The sequence below is a fragment of the Miscanthus floridulus genome, chromosome 14, assembly GCF_019320115.1.
Source record: "Miscanthus floridulus cultivar M001 chromosome 14, ASM1932011v1, whole genome shotgun sequence".
NCBI classification, from domain to species: domain Eukaryota; kingdom Viridiplantae; phylum Streptophyta; class Magnoliopsida; order Poales; family Poaceae; genus Miscanthus; species Miscanthus floridulus.
The window spans coordinates 82209334-82226663 of record NC_089593.1 but is presented as its reverse complement, the minus strand read 5'-3'; the positions used below and the strand labels follow the sequence as shown (position 1 = coordinate 82226663).

General features: G+C 44.2%; 1 protein-coding gene and 1 long non-coding RNA gene across 2 annotated transcripts; one reads left to right on the top strand and one right to left on the bottom strand.

The window, feature by feature from the left end:
• The first annotated feature begins 4379 nt into the window (after positions 1-4379).
• Positions 4380-13108, top strand: LOC136504375 (heat shock protein 90-6, mitochondrial-like). The gene is made up of 20 exons (XM_066499289.1): positions 4380-4656; positions 5342-5542; positions 5635-5708; positions 5887-6012; positions 6106-6199; positions 6295-6378; positions 6550-6693; positions 6772-6885; positions 6960-7022; positions 7129-7203; positions 7403-7507; positions 9171-9305; positions 9404-9496; positions 9581-9658; positions 9744-9998; positions 10877-10979; positions 11259-11433; positions 11519-11624; positions 11979-12068; positions 12722-13108. The coding sequence occupies exons 1-20, from the start codon at positions 4534-4536 to the stop codon at positions 12914-12916; spliced, it is 2433 nt and encodes an 810-aa protein (XP_066355386.1). The 5' UTR covers positions 4380-4533; the 3' UTR covers positions 12917-13108.
• A 139-nt stretch (positions 13109-13247) lies between these two features.
• LOC136504376 (uncharacterized) lies at positions 13248-15799 on the bottom strand. The gene is made up of 3 exons (XR_010770866.1): positions 15428-15799; positions 14606-15181; positions 13248-14479 (listed from the first exon to the last, which is right to left on the bottom strand). It is a non-coding gene; the product is annotated as an uncharacterized lncRNA (long non-coding RNA).
• Positions 15800-17330: the final 1531 nt, after the last annotated feature.

Below are 17330 nucleotides of genomic sequence, written 5' to 3'. Positions count from 1 at the left end.
TAGAGATAGCAACACACTAGTAAAACTATAGTTGCATATTTAGATAGTTTATCTTTTGCATAGGTTTTGCTAGGGTTAGAAAAAGAGGCCATAGTTTAGGGGTTAGATTTTTAAGTTGCCTAATTTATCCTCCCTCTTAGGCGTCACGGTCCCCTTCACTGGTGAAGCCCTAGCTTCCCCCGTGCTTGGACTGTTCTAGTCCCAAGCCGCCTTCTCGTCGAACACGATGTCATGCGAGACAAGTACCTTGTCTCTGTGTGGGTCATAGAGCCGGTACGCCTTGGTACCCTCCGCGTAGCCCAGAAACACCATCGGTGTGCTCCTATCCTCTAGCTTGGTGAGGATTGGCTTCGTCTTCCTAATGTGGCCGATGTAGACGAATGTCCGAGGGAAGGACACGCTCGGCTTGCATCCATACCAAGCCTCGAATGGTGTCTTGCCCTTCAAGGCCTTGGTGGGAGCGCGGTTGAGGATGAACACCATTGTGGTCACTGCCTCACCCCAGAACCTTGTCGGCATGCCTTTGGCCTTCATCATAGATCGAGCCATGCTGACCACCGTCTGGTTCTATCGCTCCACCATGCCATTCTATTGTGGCGAGTATGGCATGGTGTGGTGGCGCACCACACCCTGATCCGTGCAGTACGTAGTGAACTCCACCGAAGTGAATTCACCGCCGCGATCAGTCCTCTGCACGTGGAGCTTCTTGCCCCTCTCAGCCTTCGTGTGCATCTTGAACTTCTTGATCGCCGCCGTCGCTTCGTCCTTGCTCGTCAGGAGTTTCAGCCACATGTAGCCACTACAATCATCCATGAGCAGGAGGAAGTACCACCGACCACCGTTTGTGGCTAGCGTGATCGGCCCATAGAGGTCGTCATGGATGAGCTCGAGAGCGTCCATCGCGCGATACTTGGCTGCCTTTGGGAACGACAGCCTCCTCTGCTTCCTGGCCAGGCAGCTGTCACACAGCTCGCCTCCATGCTTGATGTGGGGTAGCCCTTGAACCATCTTCTCTAGCCGACCAAGCGTGTCGAAGCTGAGATGTCTGAACTGGGCATGCCATAGCCATGGTTCCTCGGTGTGCCTTGCCACCAGGCACACCAGCTGCTCTACCTTTAGGTCGAGCAGGTACAACCGGTTCAGGGACCTCTTCACCTTGGCAAGAAGTTGCTGTTCCTGGTCCCTGATCCTGAGGACTCCGTCCTTGATCAGTACATCACTACCACGCTCATCCAGCTGACCAATGCTGATGATGCTTGAATGTAGCTGTGGGATATAATATACATCTGTTAGCGTGTGGTGCTCGTCGTTTTGGCACCTAAAGATGATGGTGCCACGCCCTTAGATTGCCACCCGTGAGCCATCACCGAACTTCACCGTACCGGTGACATCGTCGTCAAGCTCAGAGAAGGCTGCCTTGGAGCCCATCATGTGGTTGCTGGCACTAGAGTTCAGGTACCACCGCTACTCTTGCTCGCCGCCCACACATCCGAGGTAGACTTGGGTGCGTGGTTCATCGAGGTTGACAGCCTTTAGGGCCTTCCTAGGTCCTTTCGCCGTCGTCACCTCTTCCTTCTCCTCGGCTTCGACGTTGTGCAGTGCATAGAACGTCGCCATCAGGATAGTGGCCTCATCATCATCAGCTTGCGTTAGATGAGTCTCAGCCTTCTTCTCCTACTTGCGATTTGGGCACTCACGTGCCCAATGGCCCATCTTCCCATAGCGTCGACAAGCGTTGGGATCAACCTGCTTCTTCTTCTCCAAAGAAGCCTTGCCGCAGCACTTGCCATCGCCACCGCGGCTGGAGGAGGCTACCGTGCCCAATGGCCCATCTTCCTGCAGCATCGACAGGCATTGAGATCGACCTGCTTTTTCTTCTTCGAAGAAGCCTTGCCGCAGCGCTTGCCATCGCCACTATGGCTGGAGGAGGCTACCCCAGAGTTTCTCCGAGCAGCCCACTCCTCCTCTGTCAGCAGCAGTTTGCCACTGTCCTTGGTTGCTGTCGCCTGTTCCAAGCGCTCGCCCACCGTCCGCAAACGGCCTTTCACATCCTCAATGGTGAGGGTGGATAAGTCTAGCATCATCTCTATAGAGAGAGCGATCTGGATGACTTTATCGGTATGGAGTGAAGGTACTTGGAGACTGCCTCCTCTTTGTCGATGGTGACGTCGTGGCTCTTCAGCTTGCTAATGAGTGTCTGCAGGCGAAGGAAGAAATCCTCCGCCGTTTCACCATCCTTGAATTTGAGGTTGACGTACTCCTGCTTCAGAAGCTAGGTCATCGCCTTCTTTGCACGGTCAGAACCGACGCGTATCACCGCAATAGCCTCCCACGTCTCCTTAGCAGAGCTCTTCGCCCCCAACGGCTCCCTATACTCCACTGATACAACAGCGAGGATAGCCTCCAATGCTGATATGTCATCTTCTTCATTTTTGGTGCCCTTGTCAATAGTATTCCAGAGTCGTCGGGCTCTGAGCTTAACCTTTATGGTCACCGACCACTCTCCATAGTTGGTGTGAGTCAGTGTCGGCCAACTGTTGCCACTGATCTCTCACACCGTACGAACAACGACCTCCTATCGTGGTTGGGCAGCCACAGTAGTGCCACTCCTATCATCCATTTCTGAACCGTTCGTCATCGCCAACGGTTAGTCTGATGACGACGCTTGTACGACTCCGATACCACTTGTTAGCCCACAAGATCATCGGCTCAGGTGAGTCGATCACTCACCAGTCTTGGTGACCACGACCGAGCACGATAGATATTGTCCGACCATACACTATGGCTAGAGGTAGAAGAAGAGAGGAAGAACAGAACATACACACACAATAGAGACATCAGCGTTGGCCAGAGCCCTGCATAGGAGATGGCAAATTTGAACTCTCTCTTTACTGAGTTGCAGTGGCAAACTATATATACAACTCTATTCATCTAGTCCTAGTACAACTGTCATGCTGCTACAGTGACATATAACACAACAGGGCTGACTCTGGCGCCTGCTCCTGCTGTGGCTACAGTGTGGCAGGTGAGTCGTTCAACGCCTGCCCCTGCAGCGGCTACAGTACCACAGCAGGGAGCCTTTTCGGCGCCGCCTTCCCCTGTTGTGTGTTCTCACAAGAAAGCAATAGATTATTCAACAATTTCTAACTCGAAAGTACTCCCTTCGTTCTAAAATATAAGTTACTTTGACTTTTTTTAGTATATTTATTTTGCTATGCATCTAGATATAATAATATGTCTAGATACATAGCAAAATGGATGAACCAAAAAAGTCAAAGCGACTTATATGCCACATTCGCTGCTCTGAAACTTGGCTGAAACTGGCTGAAAAACACTGTTCCGGCTGAATTGTTGTGAGAGAAAAATATTATTTCGGCTGAAAAAAGAAGTCGAACAAGCCGAATATAGGGTAAGCCGAACATGACCATAACTTGGAACCAAGGAAGTGGTACTCGGTAACCTGGCACAGGCCAATACGGCCCCGTTTGCGTGCCCTTGAACCCAGCTTGATCCACTTCTTTTTTCATCCGAAACAGTGTTTTTCTCTCACAAATTCCTCCAGAATCCCTCTATACGAACAAGGCCTATATGGGTTCCAATTTCCCTACTCTTCGGAAGTATGTATATAGTGCTATTTCCGACGAAAGGAAATGACAACCGAAATAATGTCACTTTTATACATATTCTTTTATTTTTCTCCAGTACTATTTTTAAACTAAACTGTGATAAGTTTTTTCAGTAGTCTTTTAGTGGACCGGTAAAATAGTTGTTACTCTTTGTCATATTCACACTTATGTTTGTCTATCTTTCTCTCTCAAGTTCCGTGACAAAGCATTATAATGTTGTTACTAGATAGTACTATTAATTCTCCTGAACGCGGAGCATCCCAGCAATCTAAGCGGTGTCCAGAAACTTCTACGCTGAATTTCAAAAAAAAAAAAAAAAAACTTCTACGCTAAAACATCAGCCAAAGCGTGGCATCAACTCACAGCTTTCTAGCACATGGGCCAACGGCTCATCGCCAACCCTTGCGAACGGCGTTCCCATCCAGCGCCTTCTACAGGAGCAACCCGCCATCAAGAGCAGCAACACGTGCACGACTTACTTTACTGACCTGTGGGCCACACCCCATCTAAACCTCCCGACGGACCCACATGTCAATTCCTGCTACGTACACCTGCTAGTGGTCGCAGCATTTCTCGCAGCCTGAGGCTCCAGAACCTTCTCCACAAACTGCTAAATGCTAAATCCACCACCAATTCAATCCTCCATTCTACTACTCACCCACTGACAACCCGACCTAATCGGTAGGCCCGAATTGCCAGCGACTAAACCTCCTCCCATCTTCTTGCCCCACAAGGCGCACGCCATTTATACGCCTTCCTCTCTCCTTCGCTCCCCCAAAAGGCCAAAACCCTACACCCCCTCCAAAACCCTCGCGGCATCGTCAATCGTCATCTCCGCCGCTGCCCCGCACGAGCCCCCGCGTGTTCCCGCAGCCTCGCCCTTTGCGTGGTTTAAGAAGCGCGGAAGATGATCGGGGCCTCTAGGCGATCCCTCAGTGCCGCCGCCGCCGCCGCCCGCAGCCGCGTGGCTGCCGGCGCTGCCTCCGCCGTCGCCGCCGACGCCGCTGCCGCCTCAGTCCCGCCCCGCCCCGTAAGTGTGGCCGGCCATCCGTTTTGCTTTCTTTGTTTGTGGCGATTAGCCATGTTATTAGGTCCGTACACGCATCAATCTGGGCGGTGTACATTGATTTGGTCTTGATGCTTGGGTTTAGGGGAAGGTTGTTGATTCGATTGCGTTCCTTGTTTCATTTACATTTGCCTCTGTTGATTGCCTTTTACTAAATTGGGTAACTACTGTGGAAATTTACAAATTATATTAGGGCTCGTTTGGATCCTTGGAATTGAATTCATTCTAATAATTACAATTTATACATAGATTAATTAAGCTAATATAGTTGTATATGGAATATATTTGTATATTTATTGTTAGGCATGCAAGGGACATACTTATATGTTGCATTTCTATTGTAGGGAAGTGAGTTGAAGAGTGTGCTATAAGTTGGAGAGTAGAATTATAGCATAGTGATCTATAGAATCCATTTCCATCCCCCACCCTATGAATTTGAGATAGGCTTATTTATGAGCTTGGGAATATTATGGAATGTCAAATTCCAAGCCAAATAGCCTAATCCATTAAATAGATTTCAATTCCTCCAAAATGAAGGGATCCAAACGGTCCCTTAGAGGAAACTGTGATTATTCTTCTAATTAATGGTGCGAATTGAGTCCCGTCACCTGTAAATAGGTTGTATATCTGTTATGTCGTGCGATCTCAGGTGAGCAATGGAGCGCCTGGGGTTCAGCAGCAGCAGAAGAGGCTTCTCTCAGTGCTTGCGGCGCCCAAGGTTGCGGGAACAAGCAATGTTGTGTCCCTCAAGCTGATGGATGGTGCCCTTATTGGGAGACGCTATGAATCGAGTGCGGCAGCAGTTGACTCCACGGACCTGCCGGCTGAGAAGCACGAGTACCAGGCTGAGGTACTGACAGGGTGAATTGGTCTAACTTTGTGCTATCTTCTGCTTAGGTTTGGTTACAAGATGTCATGGTGTTTCCACAATGTTCTATGTAGGTCAACAGGCTCATGGATTTGATCGTGCACAGCTTGTATAGTAACAAGGAAGTTTTCCTTCGAGAATTGGTCAGGTGGGTCACAGTTATGGACACAATCTATTTCAGTTATTGTAATCTATTTATAGAACGCCCTGTTCCTGGTCAATCTATTTGGTTGAAACTTGTGAAAATGTTATGTAATGACTACATCATGTTTTTTTTAATCCCTGACTTAGTTTGCTGTTTCATTTCCTCTTGTTTGTGCTTACAGCAATGCTAGCGATGCACTTGATAAGTTGCGTTATCTGAGTGTCACGGATCCTGAGCTTCTCAAGGATGGTCCCCAACTTGACATTCGCATCCAAACAGACAAGGATAATGGAATAATAACAATTACGTAAGTATTAGTTACTTGTAGCAGGCCATTTACTTACCATACTTTTTAATGGAAAGTGATTTTCATTCTCACCTACATTTGCTTCATCTTCAGTGATTCTGGGATTGGTATGACGAAACAAGAGCTTATTGATTCTCTTGGGACTATTGCAAGCAGTGGAACTGCCAAGTTCCTGAAGGCATTGAAGGTGTGATGTTGCTGAGGATGGTGTCCTCTGTTTTTAATTTGTCTATATCTGGAATCCTGCCATTTGCATATTATTTAATGTCTATTTTACAACAGGAGAGTCAAGAAGCTGGCATGGACAGCAACTTGATTGGCCAATTTGGTGTTGGTTTCTATTCTTCATTTCTTGTTTCGGAGAAGGTATACTGTTACCGTGATTTATCTTTATACGCGCTATTGATATTAATGAGCTAAAATTCTTTTGGTCATGTTCTCTTACTCTTATAAGTGTTTCGACTTTCCTGCTGTCCTATCCTATGAATCTCCAGAACTTGTAAGTATTAAGTGAATACCTTCTCTTCTGTGCAATAGGTGGTTGTGTCAACAAAGAGCCCAAAATCTGACAAACAATATGTTTGGGAAGGACAAGCAGATTCTGGTTCTTATACCATTAGAGAGGAAAAAGACCCGGAGAAGCTCATTCCTAGGGGAACTCGCCTTACTCTCTATCTCAAGGTATGAATGTGCTTATTCACATGTGATCTAATTTCTTGTCATTTGCCATATTATCATTGTCATATTTGTTATTTCCAGCGTGATGATAAGGGCTTTGCTCACCCTGAGAGGATTCAAAAACTTCTAAAGAATTACTCTCAGTTTGTTTCCTTTCCCATTTACACGTGGCAAGAGAAAGGCTTCACAAAAGAGGTGAATAACCTTTTTCATTTCTGTTTATTTTATGCCAATATATCACTTACGTGAAGCATCCATTGATCATTAAGGTGGAGGTTGACGAGGATCCAGTGGAAGCCAAAAAAGAAGGTGATGATGATACCAAAACTGAGGTAAACTTATAAGCATCTGTAACTCTTGGTTTTGCACTGCTTTACTGGGGACAAAATTGTGTACCGCTTTGTTACTGGTTGAGAGTTAATGTCTCTCTGTATGCAGCCTAAGAAAAAGACCAAAACCGTTGTTGAGAAGTATTGGGATTGGGAGCTTGCAAATGAGACACAACCTATTTGGGTAAGATCAATTTCTGTTCTGTTTGCTGATATTATCATGATTTTCTAAGCATGTATTTTTGAAAATATCAATGTCTGAGGCTTATGTGGTGAGTTTGCGTGCGTGCGTTTGTTTATGTGAGTGTCTGCAGCATCAATACTGTGTTTTGGAGAAAAAAAAAAGGGTTGAACCTTATGGTACCTTTTTGTGCTGTTTGCAGCTTCGGAACCCTAAAGAGGTTTCAACTGAGGAGTACAATGAATTTTACAAGAAAACCTTCAATGAGTACTTGGATCCTTTGGCCTCCTCACACTTCACTACAGAGGTATATGTCTTTGCATTTATATTGGTTGTCTGCTGTTTCTTTGTTTTGGTGATTCAATGGTTATTACTGCGATGGCTGGTTTAGATCTCACAGTATATATGGTTCAAATGATTTGTACACTGCAAATTTGGTCATGGACATGTTTCCTTTCCTTGAGTTGGGCCTGTTTGGTAGAGCCCCTGCTCATTTTAGAGAATCACTTCACAAAATCAGCATAGAATCACTTCTCAGTAAAAAAACTGTTTGGCATAGCTCCTACTGGATTCAGCCCAGAAGCTGCTCTGGGAGCTCTGCCGAACAGGCCCATTAGAATCAGTATAGAATCACTTCTCAGTAAAAAAACTGTTTGGCAGAGCTCCTACTAGATTCAGCCTGGAAGCTGCTCTAGAAGCTCTGCCGAACAGGCCCTTGTACTCTGTAACTTCTAACCAAAGTTTAATGTAACGGAGGATACAATCTCTGATGGGTACATCTAACACAAAAAGTATTCAAAACATAAGAATCTGAAAAAAAATACTGAAGGTTGTTTCTGTAGCATGGATTGATCCAGCATTTTTTTTACACACCGGTAAAACCGAATTTCATTACCAAGGCAACGAAATTACAAGAGTCTGTCCAGAACCACATGATTGACGTAAACGACAAAGAAACCATTCAAGCACATGATCGCCCAGGGAACATATGCCTGAATGCGCAGCCACTGTGCCACTACCAACAGTACATAACAACGGCAACATAGAACTGAAGAGTACGTCAAGGTGCTCCAAACATCGCAAAGACCAGCAACAAAAGAGGCGCTCATCAACCCCAGCAGTCTTGAGCCTTAACCAGCGAATGGCACCAACTGACGCTCCTCCTGCGAGCGCGCCTGCAGGTCTTGCTTGTGGAAGAAGAGTGCCGCCGATTTCACCACCTCCGCTCCCTGGATCACTTGGTCCTTCAGGTCTTCCTTGAGCAAACCTGTCCAATACGTCAGGAAGGAACAGATTAAACAAACAATCTCAATAGGAGATTTTACCCACTTCTTACCAAAGCACACCGCATTTCTTGGACGCCAAATTGGCCAGATAACAGCAGCCAACCCAACTGCATGAAGATTGGGGGCCTGAGGAAGAATCTTATGTATCCAGAGCCAAAACTGATCCATACTATTTGGTCTACAGTCAGACCCCAAAGAATAAGCCAGTAAGCTCCACACATACTTGGCCATGGGGCATTCAAAAAAATAAGTGATAACCAGTTTCATTTTCAGTACAGAAAGCACAAGATGTATTACCCTTCCATTTTCGTTTGCTCAAGTTGTCTTTAGTGAGGATAGCATGGATTGATCCAGCATGCATTTTATATTCATTCTTGAAGATGATATTGACACTGTAATTCTGACACTCAACCTCTTTTTTGTCAGTTTGATTTGATCTTCTTTTTGAACACCAACAGACTTAATGTAGTTTTTTCACATCTGTTTTCAATGGTTAACAACCTTCACTGATTCATGATCTTTCAGTATTAAGATAAGATTAGCATAGTGGCCAGCTATTTAGATCTATATAAAGTGGCAACTATGATTTAGTCTTACATTGATTGAAATGTGCTACAGTCCATTTATATGATCGCAAAGAACATCTTCACATGCAAGTGATAATACTTGATCTATTTGACACAGGGTGAGGTAGAATTCAGGTCAATTCTCTTTGTTCCTGCTACAAGGAAGGATGACATAACTGATAGTAGGAAGACCAAGAATATCAGACTGTATGTTAAGCGTGTATTCATATCAGATGACTTTGATGGAGAATTGGTATGTTCTTCACACATTAATCATTCTTCATGGTTTGTATCAAATTTAGTACCAAGTAAATCTGGTATCTGATAATTGAGAATTGTGATTCTGGTCAGTTCCCAAGATATTTGAGCTTTGTGAAGGGTGTTGTTGACTCAAATGACCTTCCATTGAATGTTTCTCGTGAGATTCTTCAAGAAAGTCGAATTGTAAGTTGCTTGACTTCCTCTCTGTCACTTTATTAAAATATTGATCTGACGAGTTTGTGCCACCCCTTTTGCCATTTTCCATAGGTTCGTATAATGAGAAAGAGGCTGGTGCGGAAAGCCTTTGATATGATACTTGGCATTTCTTGCAGTGAAAACAGAGATGTAAGCTTCCACATTTCCTCGTGGGGGTATGTTCACTTCAATTAGCCACCCTTTTCTCAGTTTGCTCATCAAAAAATCATTGTAGGATTATGAAAGGTTCTGGGAGAACTATGGAAAATTTTTAAAGCTGGGTGCCATGGAAGATAAGGAAAATCACAAGAGAATTGCTCCTTTGTTGCGCTTCTCCTCTTCTCAAAGCAACGATGAATTAATTAGCTTGGATGAATATGTGGAAAACATGAAACCTGAGCAGAAGGACATTTACTTCATTGCTGCAGACAGTCTGAGCAGTGCCAAAAATGCTCCTTTCTTAGAGAGACTAACAGAAAAAGACTATGAGGTGAGAAATAACGATACCTTAAAGACTATTCTTTTGTTTAGATGGTTCAGTTATACACTTAAATGTTTTATACTTTTATTATTATGGTATTGAATCCATACCACTCATGCCAATTTTTTCCTTGAATGGTTGGAGTGGATTTTGGGACCTGAGCCACTGGTCTTGTTAATTTTCATGAGTTGGGACATCTTTGTTTTCAACCTTAGTTCACTTTGGGAACGTGTGGACAGAAGCCAGTGGAAAGGTAGCTGGAAGAAAGAAGGGGTTCTGCAGAGGACATGGAATCTTGAAAATTTTCAATTATCTTCATTCACCTTTAAATAGACCGAGTACAATAACATGATCTAAAGAGATAATTATGACAAACCTTACTATTGAAATTGAATGGGCATCTAAGGACATGTACTTGCCATCCTCTGGCCACTTCGGACGTGCTGCTGCTGTGGCTGCACGATATTGCAACAAGGCTTTGTACCATGTTATAGGCAATTTATTATTTTTGCTTTGCAGTGTCAATGTCGCTTTTTCTTTTGTGCGTCCTCTTGCTAGTGTTTAAGGTCTGCATGTCATTGGAAGAACCCTATGAAGAATAGAAGTGTCCCTACTTTATTCAGTCCCAGTTGGCATCAATATGAATTCATGCAATGGTTATACTCCCTCCGTTCCAAATTATAAGTCGCTTTGACTTTTTTGGTTCATCCATTTTGCTATGTATCTAGACATAATATTTATCTAGATGCATAGCAAAATAGATGTACCAAAAAAGTCAAAGCGACTTATAATTTGGAACGGATGGAGTACTAGGGAGTGAATCTTATGAGATTAGTTTAACTGATGCTAGTTCTAGCTTTATAATTTATTTTACCTTTTTTTGGTAGGTTCTACTTTTTGTCGACCCTATGGATGAAGTGGCTATCCAGAATCTGAGCTCATACAAGGATAAGAAATTTGTGGACATTACCAAAGAAGATTTGGACTTAGGTATGCGCATAAATGTGTCCTGAACCTCTTAATAACTACTAGTAGTACTTAGATGTAGCTGTCTTAATTCTGGCAACGCTTTTCTTGTTATTACCATCCATATTGATCACCATGGTACATGTATATTAAATGTGATCAATGATTGAAATTTCGTTCTTGAATGCATTACTTGTCTATTTGTTTGTAGGACGTATTATTTCTTCGGAACTGAGACAACTAATCTTTTACCTTAGTGATTTATTTCTTGTTTCTGATTGTTGTGATATCTAAATGTACCAGGTGATAACAATGAGGAAAGAGAGAAGGAGATAAAGCAGGAGTTCAGCCAAACCTGTGACTGGATAAAGAATCGCTTGGGTGACAAGGTTGCACGTGTTGACATATCTAACCGTCTCAGGTCATCGCCATGTGTACTTGTTGCAGCGAAGTTTGGTTGGTCAGCCAATATGGAAAGGTTAGTGTCTATTGTTAATTGTGAATCTTTGATGGTTTCTCTGACAGTTGCTACATAACTTTACAATCTTTGCTGTTTGTTACAGGCTGATGAGAGCACAGTCTATGGGTGATACATCCTCTTTGGATTTCATGCGCTCAAGGAAGGTTTTTGAAATAAACCCAGAGCATGAGATAATCAAGGCCTTGAATGTAAGTTCTCAACCTGCTGTTGTCTCTTTCACTTTCTAATATCTAGGCTGGTAGATAAGGACTTTATGCTGGCAAACTATAGTCAAAGGGCCCTATCGGCTGTGGTTTTTGCTGCAGTGAGGCTGCTGCTGCAAGATAGTATCAGCTAGCTAGCACAATAGCAAAAGAAAAACTTCTGGTGATTAACAGCAGCTGCTGCAGCTACAGCCAACTTTGATCAGAGGGAAAATTTGTAGTTCTAAAAGTTGCTTTATATCTTGATAATTTTTTTTGTTTACGCATTGTGGTAATTTTGTTATTTTTAGGCCACAAACACTTTTTCTGGTTCTAATGAATTTTTTCCTTGGAATGCAGGCGGCATGCAGGAATAACCCTGATGATCCTGAAGCTCTAAAGGCTCTGGATGTTCTCTTTGAAACTGCTATGATTTCAAGTGGCTTTTCGGTGGGTACAGTTTCATGTTAACTTTCTGTCTCATAGAGATTGTCAAGGATAACCATGTGGTCCATACTGAACCTTGCTTTTGCTGTGTTTAATTTTGATTTTGAAACATAGAGACAGTAGACCTGTTCATATAAAATGAAACCAAGATTCAGCATAGGAAATGTTTACGACCTTTGATCTATCAGATAGGATGAGGCAAAAATAAATTATTCACACCTAAAACTACCACTTCCCAGCCTTACAACTGAAATATGGAGTGTTCTTCAAAAAAGAAATTTGAATGTGTTAAGTTTGCATATTGCATTAGAGTTCTTTTGGAGGGCTAAACTAGATAAGAACAGCTATGATCATCAATTATACCAGTGCTGGCGGTTTGGTACCTCCCTTGCCCTTTATGTTTCTATTACCAATTAGAGTACCACATGTTTTTTTGGATTGACCCCAGCAACCAGCATTATCTTGTTATGTCCTGTATACTGGACACACATGTCGTTTGTTCTCTTTGATTGTGGTTATGAACTGGAAGGGATATGAGCAACTCATTATCTTGACTAGTTGTGCAAGTTCTTAATACCTGGTTCTGAATCTGTCACTGCATGGCTACATTTACCTTGCCACATTCCACATTACCTCATTTCTGCCTTGTGTTGCAGCCTGACAACCCAGCGGAGCTCAGTGGGAAGATCTATGAGATGATGACCTCTGCCATCGCTGGTAAATGGTCCTCACAGTCGCAGGCGCAACCTGACAACCCAATCCCGCAGCATGCCGCGCCTGTGATGTCAGATGAGCCGCTTGAAGCTGAAGTGGTCGAGTCAGAGCCAGTTGAGGCTGGTCAGCAGAAGTAAGGGGAATCTCTTGACGCCTGCTCGTGCAGAACCTTTGTCGCTTTGAACCGGTGTGCACATGGCAGAGAATTTTGAGTATTTGTTTTGACAGCCTGTATCTGTATCATGAGCTGTGTCACGGGTAATGTAGACGTATTGGTTAGAATTTAGAAGATTATATTATATGAATAATTAGTGGTTGAGTTACTTGAACTGGTACTCGCTATTCACTTGTTCCGTTACCAGGAGGGTTATGGTTGGAGTTTGTCCCAACTACTACTGCATCCTTTCTGAACGGAGCCACGGAGGTAGTAGTAATTTTGAAGGAACGCCATTCCTTTGTTTTGAATTTTGATGGCAGTCGCGAGCTGTGCTGAGGCTTTGTTTCCTCCGCGCTTGGTCCCGGTGGGAACTGTAATTAGGGATTGTGTGGTGGAATGAACCCGGTTTTTGCGATGTTTAGGGGACGGGACGGGACGGTCCCTGAAGAGAATACACCTTTTAGATGCTGTCTCTTGTTATCCCTCAGAATCGACAGCCGAGGGGCGGCAACGCTTGGGTGGAGGAGCGAGTCTCTTGTTATCCCTCGGAGTTGAGTGCTGAGGTGTGGCAACGCTTGGATGAAGGGGCGACGCTAGCTGAGGTGGTGATCGGTGAGCCCAGCACCAGGCGTGGAGGTGAGGATGGCGTCGGTCATGCACCGGGCACGAAGGCGAGGGCCAGCCCCGCACTGGGTAAGGCGATGGCGACGGCGATAGCTGCGGTGGTTGTGCACCGGGTGCGAAGGCAAGCATGGTGGCAACGGCGATGGTCATGGTCTCGTGACGGGTGAAAGAACAGAAGAGGGAGAAGGAAAGAAGAAAAAATAAATAAAAGAGGCTGATGGAGAGATCCCACAGGTCCGGTATGTTATTCAAATTTTTATGTCTCTAAGCCAAACAAAAATAGGGATCATTCCGTCCCCTCACCCAAACAAAGAGCATGGACGGTTCAATCCTTGAAAATCGGACTGAATCCATCCAATCATGTACCCAAATCAAACACATGCTACGCTAAGTGAATGGTGTGACCAACCAAACCCTTGTTTGTTAAAGAATCGAAGTACTACCTAGAATCACCCTTAAGTCAAATTATTTTTAGAAGATGATCAACTTTATAGGAAAGGTAAAGTTATTCGTACCAAATAAGGGCACTCCCAATGCTAAAAGCCACCATAGTTTCTATAGCTTCATGACTCCTCCACTAGGAACTATCCTTCCCGATGAAAGTTTGTACAAGTAGTTTCCATGGAGAAAAAAATTTAATGAGCATTTGTATGCAACACAAAGAAACAAGGATCAACTGTGCCAAACATTATGTAGCCTTTCTTGATGCATTGTATTTGAAAAGTGGATCACCGCATCGTGGAATGCACTTCAGTTTCACACTTGCATGCAAGGAAAGACTAGTAAATTAACTGAAGATAATATTCAGAAGATAAAGATGAACTATCAGCTATTTGTCCTTCTGCACACGAACTCCTATGTCCACAGCAACTCCATATAGGACAGGCACAAACTGAAATTCTTTCCACACATGAGCAGCCTGAAAAAGATAAAGATGAGTAAGTCAATCAACAAGAAATATATTCTGTTCACCAATTCAGATTTGCAAAGAGAAATATGGCAGCTATGCACCAATTCAGATTTGCAAAAGAGACTGCATTTCCACCTTGTAAAACATCAACAAGGGACTGCATTTCAGCTACTAGATGATCACCTAAATAATCTACTCCAGCCACGGGCAACTTCTGGATGAGCCGATGGAACCTCCGTTGATTTTTTCCTTTTTCCTTTTGTTTCCTGCTCTGATGATTCCTGCCACTGCTGCACGTTCAGGTCTACGTGATCGATTAAGGCTGTGTCGGGATCCAGGGCTAAATTGTAGTAGTGTCACATCGGACGTTTGATGCTAATTAGGAGAACTAAACATAAGCTAAATATAAAACTAATTGCAAAGAAGTAAACTAATTAGCGAGACGAATCTATTAAGCCTAATTAATCTATAATTAGCAAATGTTTACGGCAGCACCACGTTGTTAAATCATGGACTAATTAGACTTAATAGATTCGTCTCGTAAATTAGCCTCAATCTGTGTAATTAGTTTTGTAATTATCCTATGTTTAATACTTCTAATTGATATCAAAGATTCGATGTGACAGGGCTAAAAATTTGAACTCCAAACGTGCAAATAATTTCTTGCTCTTGAAGATCGGTAGGATCGATGCTGCCATCTCCATCCATGCACTACAGATGCAGTAAAAAAATAATGCACATCAGTTTCTTGCCCGCATGCAAAAAATTAGTGGCTGTGCACTTGATCAGTTTCACAGAAATTAAATAGTTTCAGTTACTGAAGGCTGAAATTAGCACTGATCACAGAAATTAAAAAGAATCAGTTACTGTATTTCTGCAAATAATGAACAACAGAAAAGAATGGGGCAGTAGCACTCGATGCTTGGCAACAGGGGCAGAAGAGATATGAGCACTGACGGAGGCAACAGAGGTAGGCACCGGCGGCCGTGCGAGCGAGAGGCCGCGGCGGCGAGGGCGGCCGCGCGGGCTCCGTCCGTGGCGGCGATGGGGCCACACGAGCTCCGTCCGCGCCGGTGGCCGCGCAGGGTCAGGGGGAAGCCGGCGGCGTTGGGAGGAAGGCGCACGTGATCTAGGAGGCCTCCATGGAAACCACCGCTGTACGCGCTAGCGATACTGAACGAACAATAAACACGCACGTCAAAGAACTTGCATCGTGTTTTCCTTCAGTCTGACAAACAGGCAGATACTGACGATAGTGTGACTGCACTGGTAAGAACGCCCATGAAGTCTCCGTAGATGTAGGTTGACCGAACTTTTTTGCGTTGCGCATTGCAGCGTTGGCGTCGGCAGTCGGCAGTCGGCACGACGGAGCTAACACGCAATTTCAAGCGAAGATCACGGGCGGCGAGGCAGCTGCTGGGCGGGCCACGCCACGCGTTGTGGTGCAAGTTCCTTGCGTCCGGTGCGCTGGCCCGTTTTTTTTTTCTTTCTCTTTTAGCGCACACGCGTGCAGCAACTCCACTACCGACATCATCAGTTTGGTGCAATCAAACGCTTTCTTCCTCTATGATTGATTTGGACAAAGAAAAGGGGTCATGCATGTTAGTCAGCTGTACCCTGACCAATCCAGCTTTGCTTGATTGTGGGCTGGACTGAAATTTTTATTGTTTATGCTGAAAACACTGTTTATGCTGGAATGTTGTGAGAGAGAAACACTGTTTCGGTTGGAAAAATAAGCCGAACAAACCAGAATTCAGTCCAGCCGAACACTCCCAATGGGATTTTGACTAACCGGGGGAGTCATGGTTTCACCGTCCAGAGTTGATTTGGGATTTTGACTAACCTTGGCGATGGTTTCAGACCAACACTATGCATTTGGCTCGTCCTCTGCTCATCTCTCGCACGGACAGAGTACTACATATTATATTACTAGTATATTATGCGCGCCATTACGCGCGCCGGGAATTAAAGGGGAAATCAAATGGTATAGGGCATAGCAGGTACTAGTAAAAGCAGCGCAAAGCTACAAACTGTACCTATATTACATGGATAGATGGCATGAAGCCGGTAACCTTTGGAGTTGGAAGGCTAGGGTAGTGTTACTGACACGTTACAATAGTTGACGCCATCTGTCCAGTGACAGGTTATAGCCTTGCATAGAGTCTGGTACAGCGCAGTTAGTAGCAGGTAGGATTCGTAGGTTTATAAGATTAGATAGTGGGATCCTAGACTATACAAGAATGTTGACGACGAGGTTCAAAAGCGCACAGATTGGCTGCCGGTATAGTAACCTAGGCAGCCAAGTTCTGAACCGGCGTTGTTAAGGCAGCTGTACACTGTGTTGAAGATGAGCCTGGCTGTACGCATTGTGACTGCCATACACAAGGCGATGCACCAAGGGGTTTCACAAGCTGTATAAAACATCAGATAGTTTGAGGTGATAATCGCAACGTTGAAGAAGGTGATTTCAAAAAAATATGGCAGTATGTATTTAAAGACCTGTATCATTTTTTCTGACTGCCTGATGATGATTTGCGTTCACCAGATTTGGCATATGGTTTAGTGTGCTGAGCTTTTGGCCTGCAAGCAGCGCATACTTACCATTGTTTAGAAGTTGCACATAAGGATTATATGGTCATGTTCTAACCTATTGCTTGAAACAGTCTTAAAAAATTTGTATCTCCGATTGATACTCAGTGTTTAATACCTTTTTGCTCGGGTGTGTAGGTGGTCTTCTGGATGATGTTCCTGTGTACCTTTATCATGTCCGGTGATGTGGACGTCTATGTTAAGTTCCTGAGAGGTCTCATGAGCAGTTTCAGTGAAGGTTGTTTGATCCTATAGGAAAAGTATGTGATCG

Bases quoted from the DNA above. Each gene is read 5' to 3' on its own strand.
- LOC136504375 (XM_066499289.1), top strand. From the start codon at position 4,534: ATGATCGGGGCCTCTAGGCGATCCCTCAGTGCCGCCGCCGCCGCCGCC. The intron at 6,379-6,549 runs GTATACTGTTAC...TCTGTGCAATAG, and splicing joins CATTTCTTGTTTCGGAGAAG to GTGGTTGTGTCAACAAAGAG. The intron at 6,886-6,959 runs GTGAATAACCTT...TTGATCATTAAG, and splicing joins AGAAAGGCTTCACAAAAGAG to GTGGAGGTTGACGAGGATCC.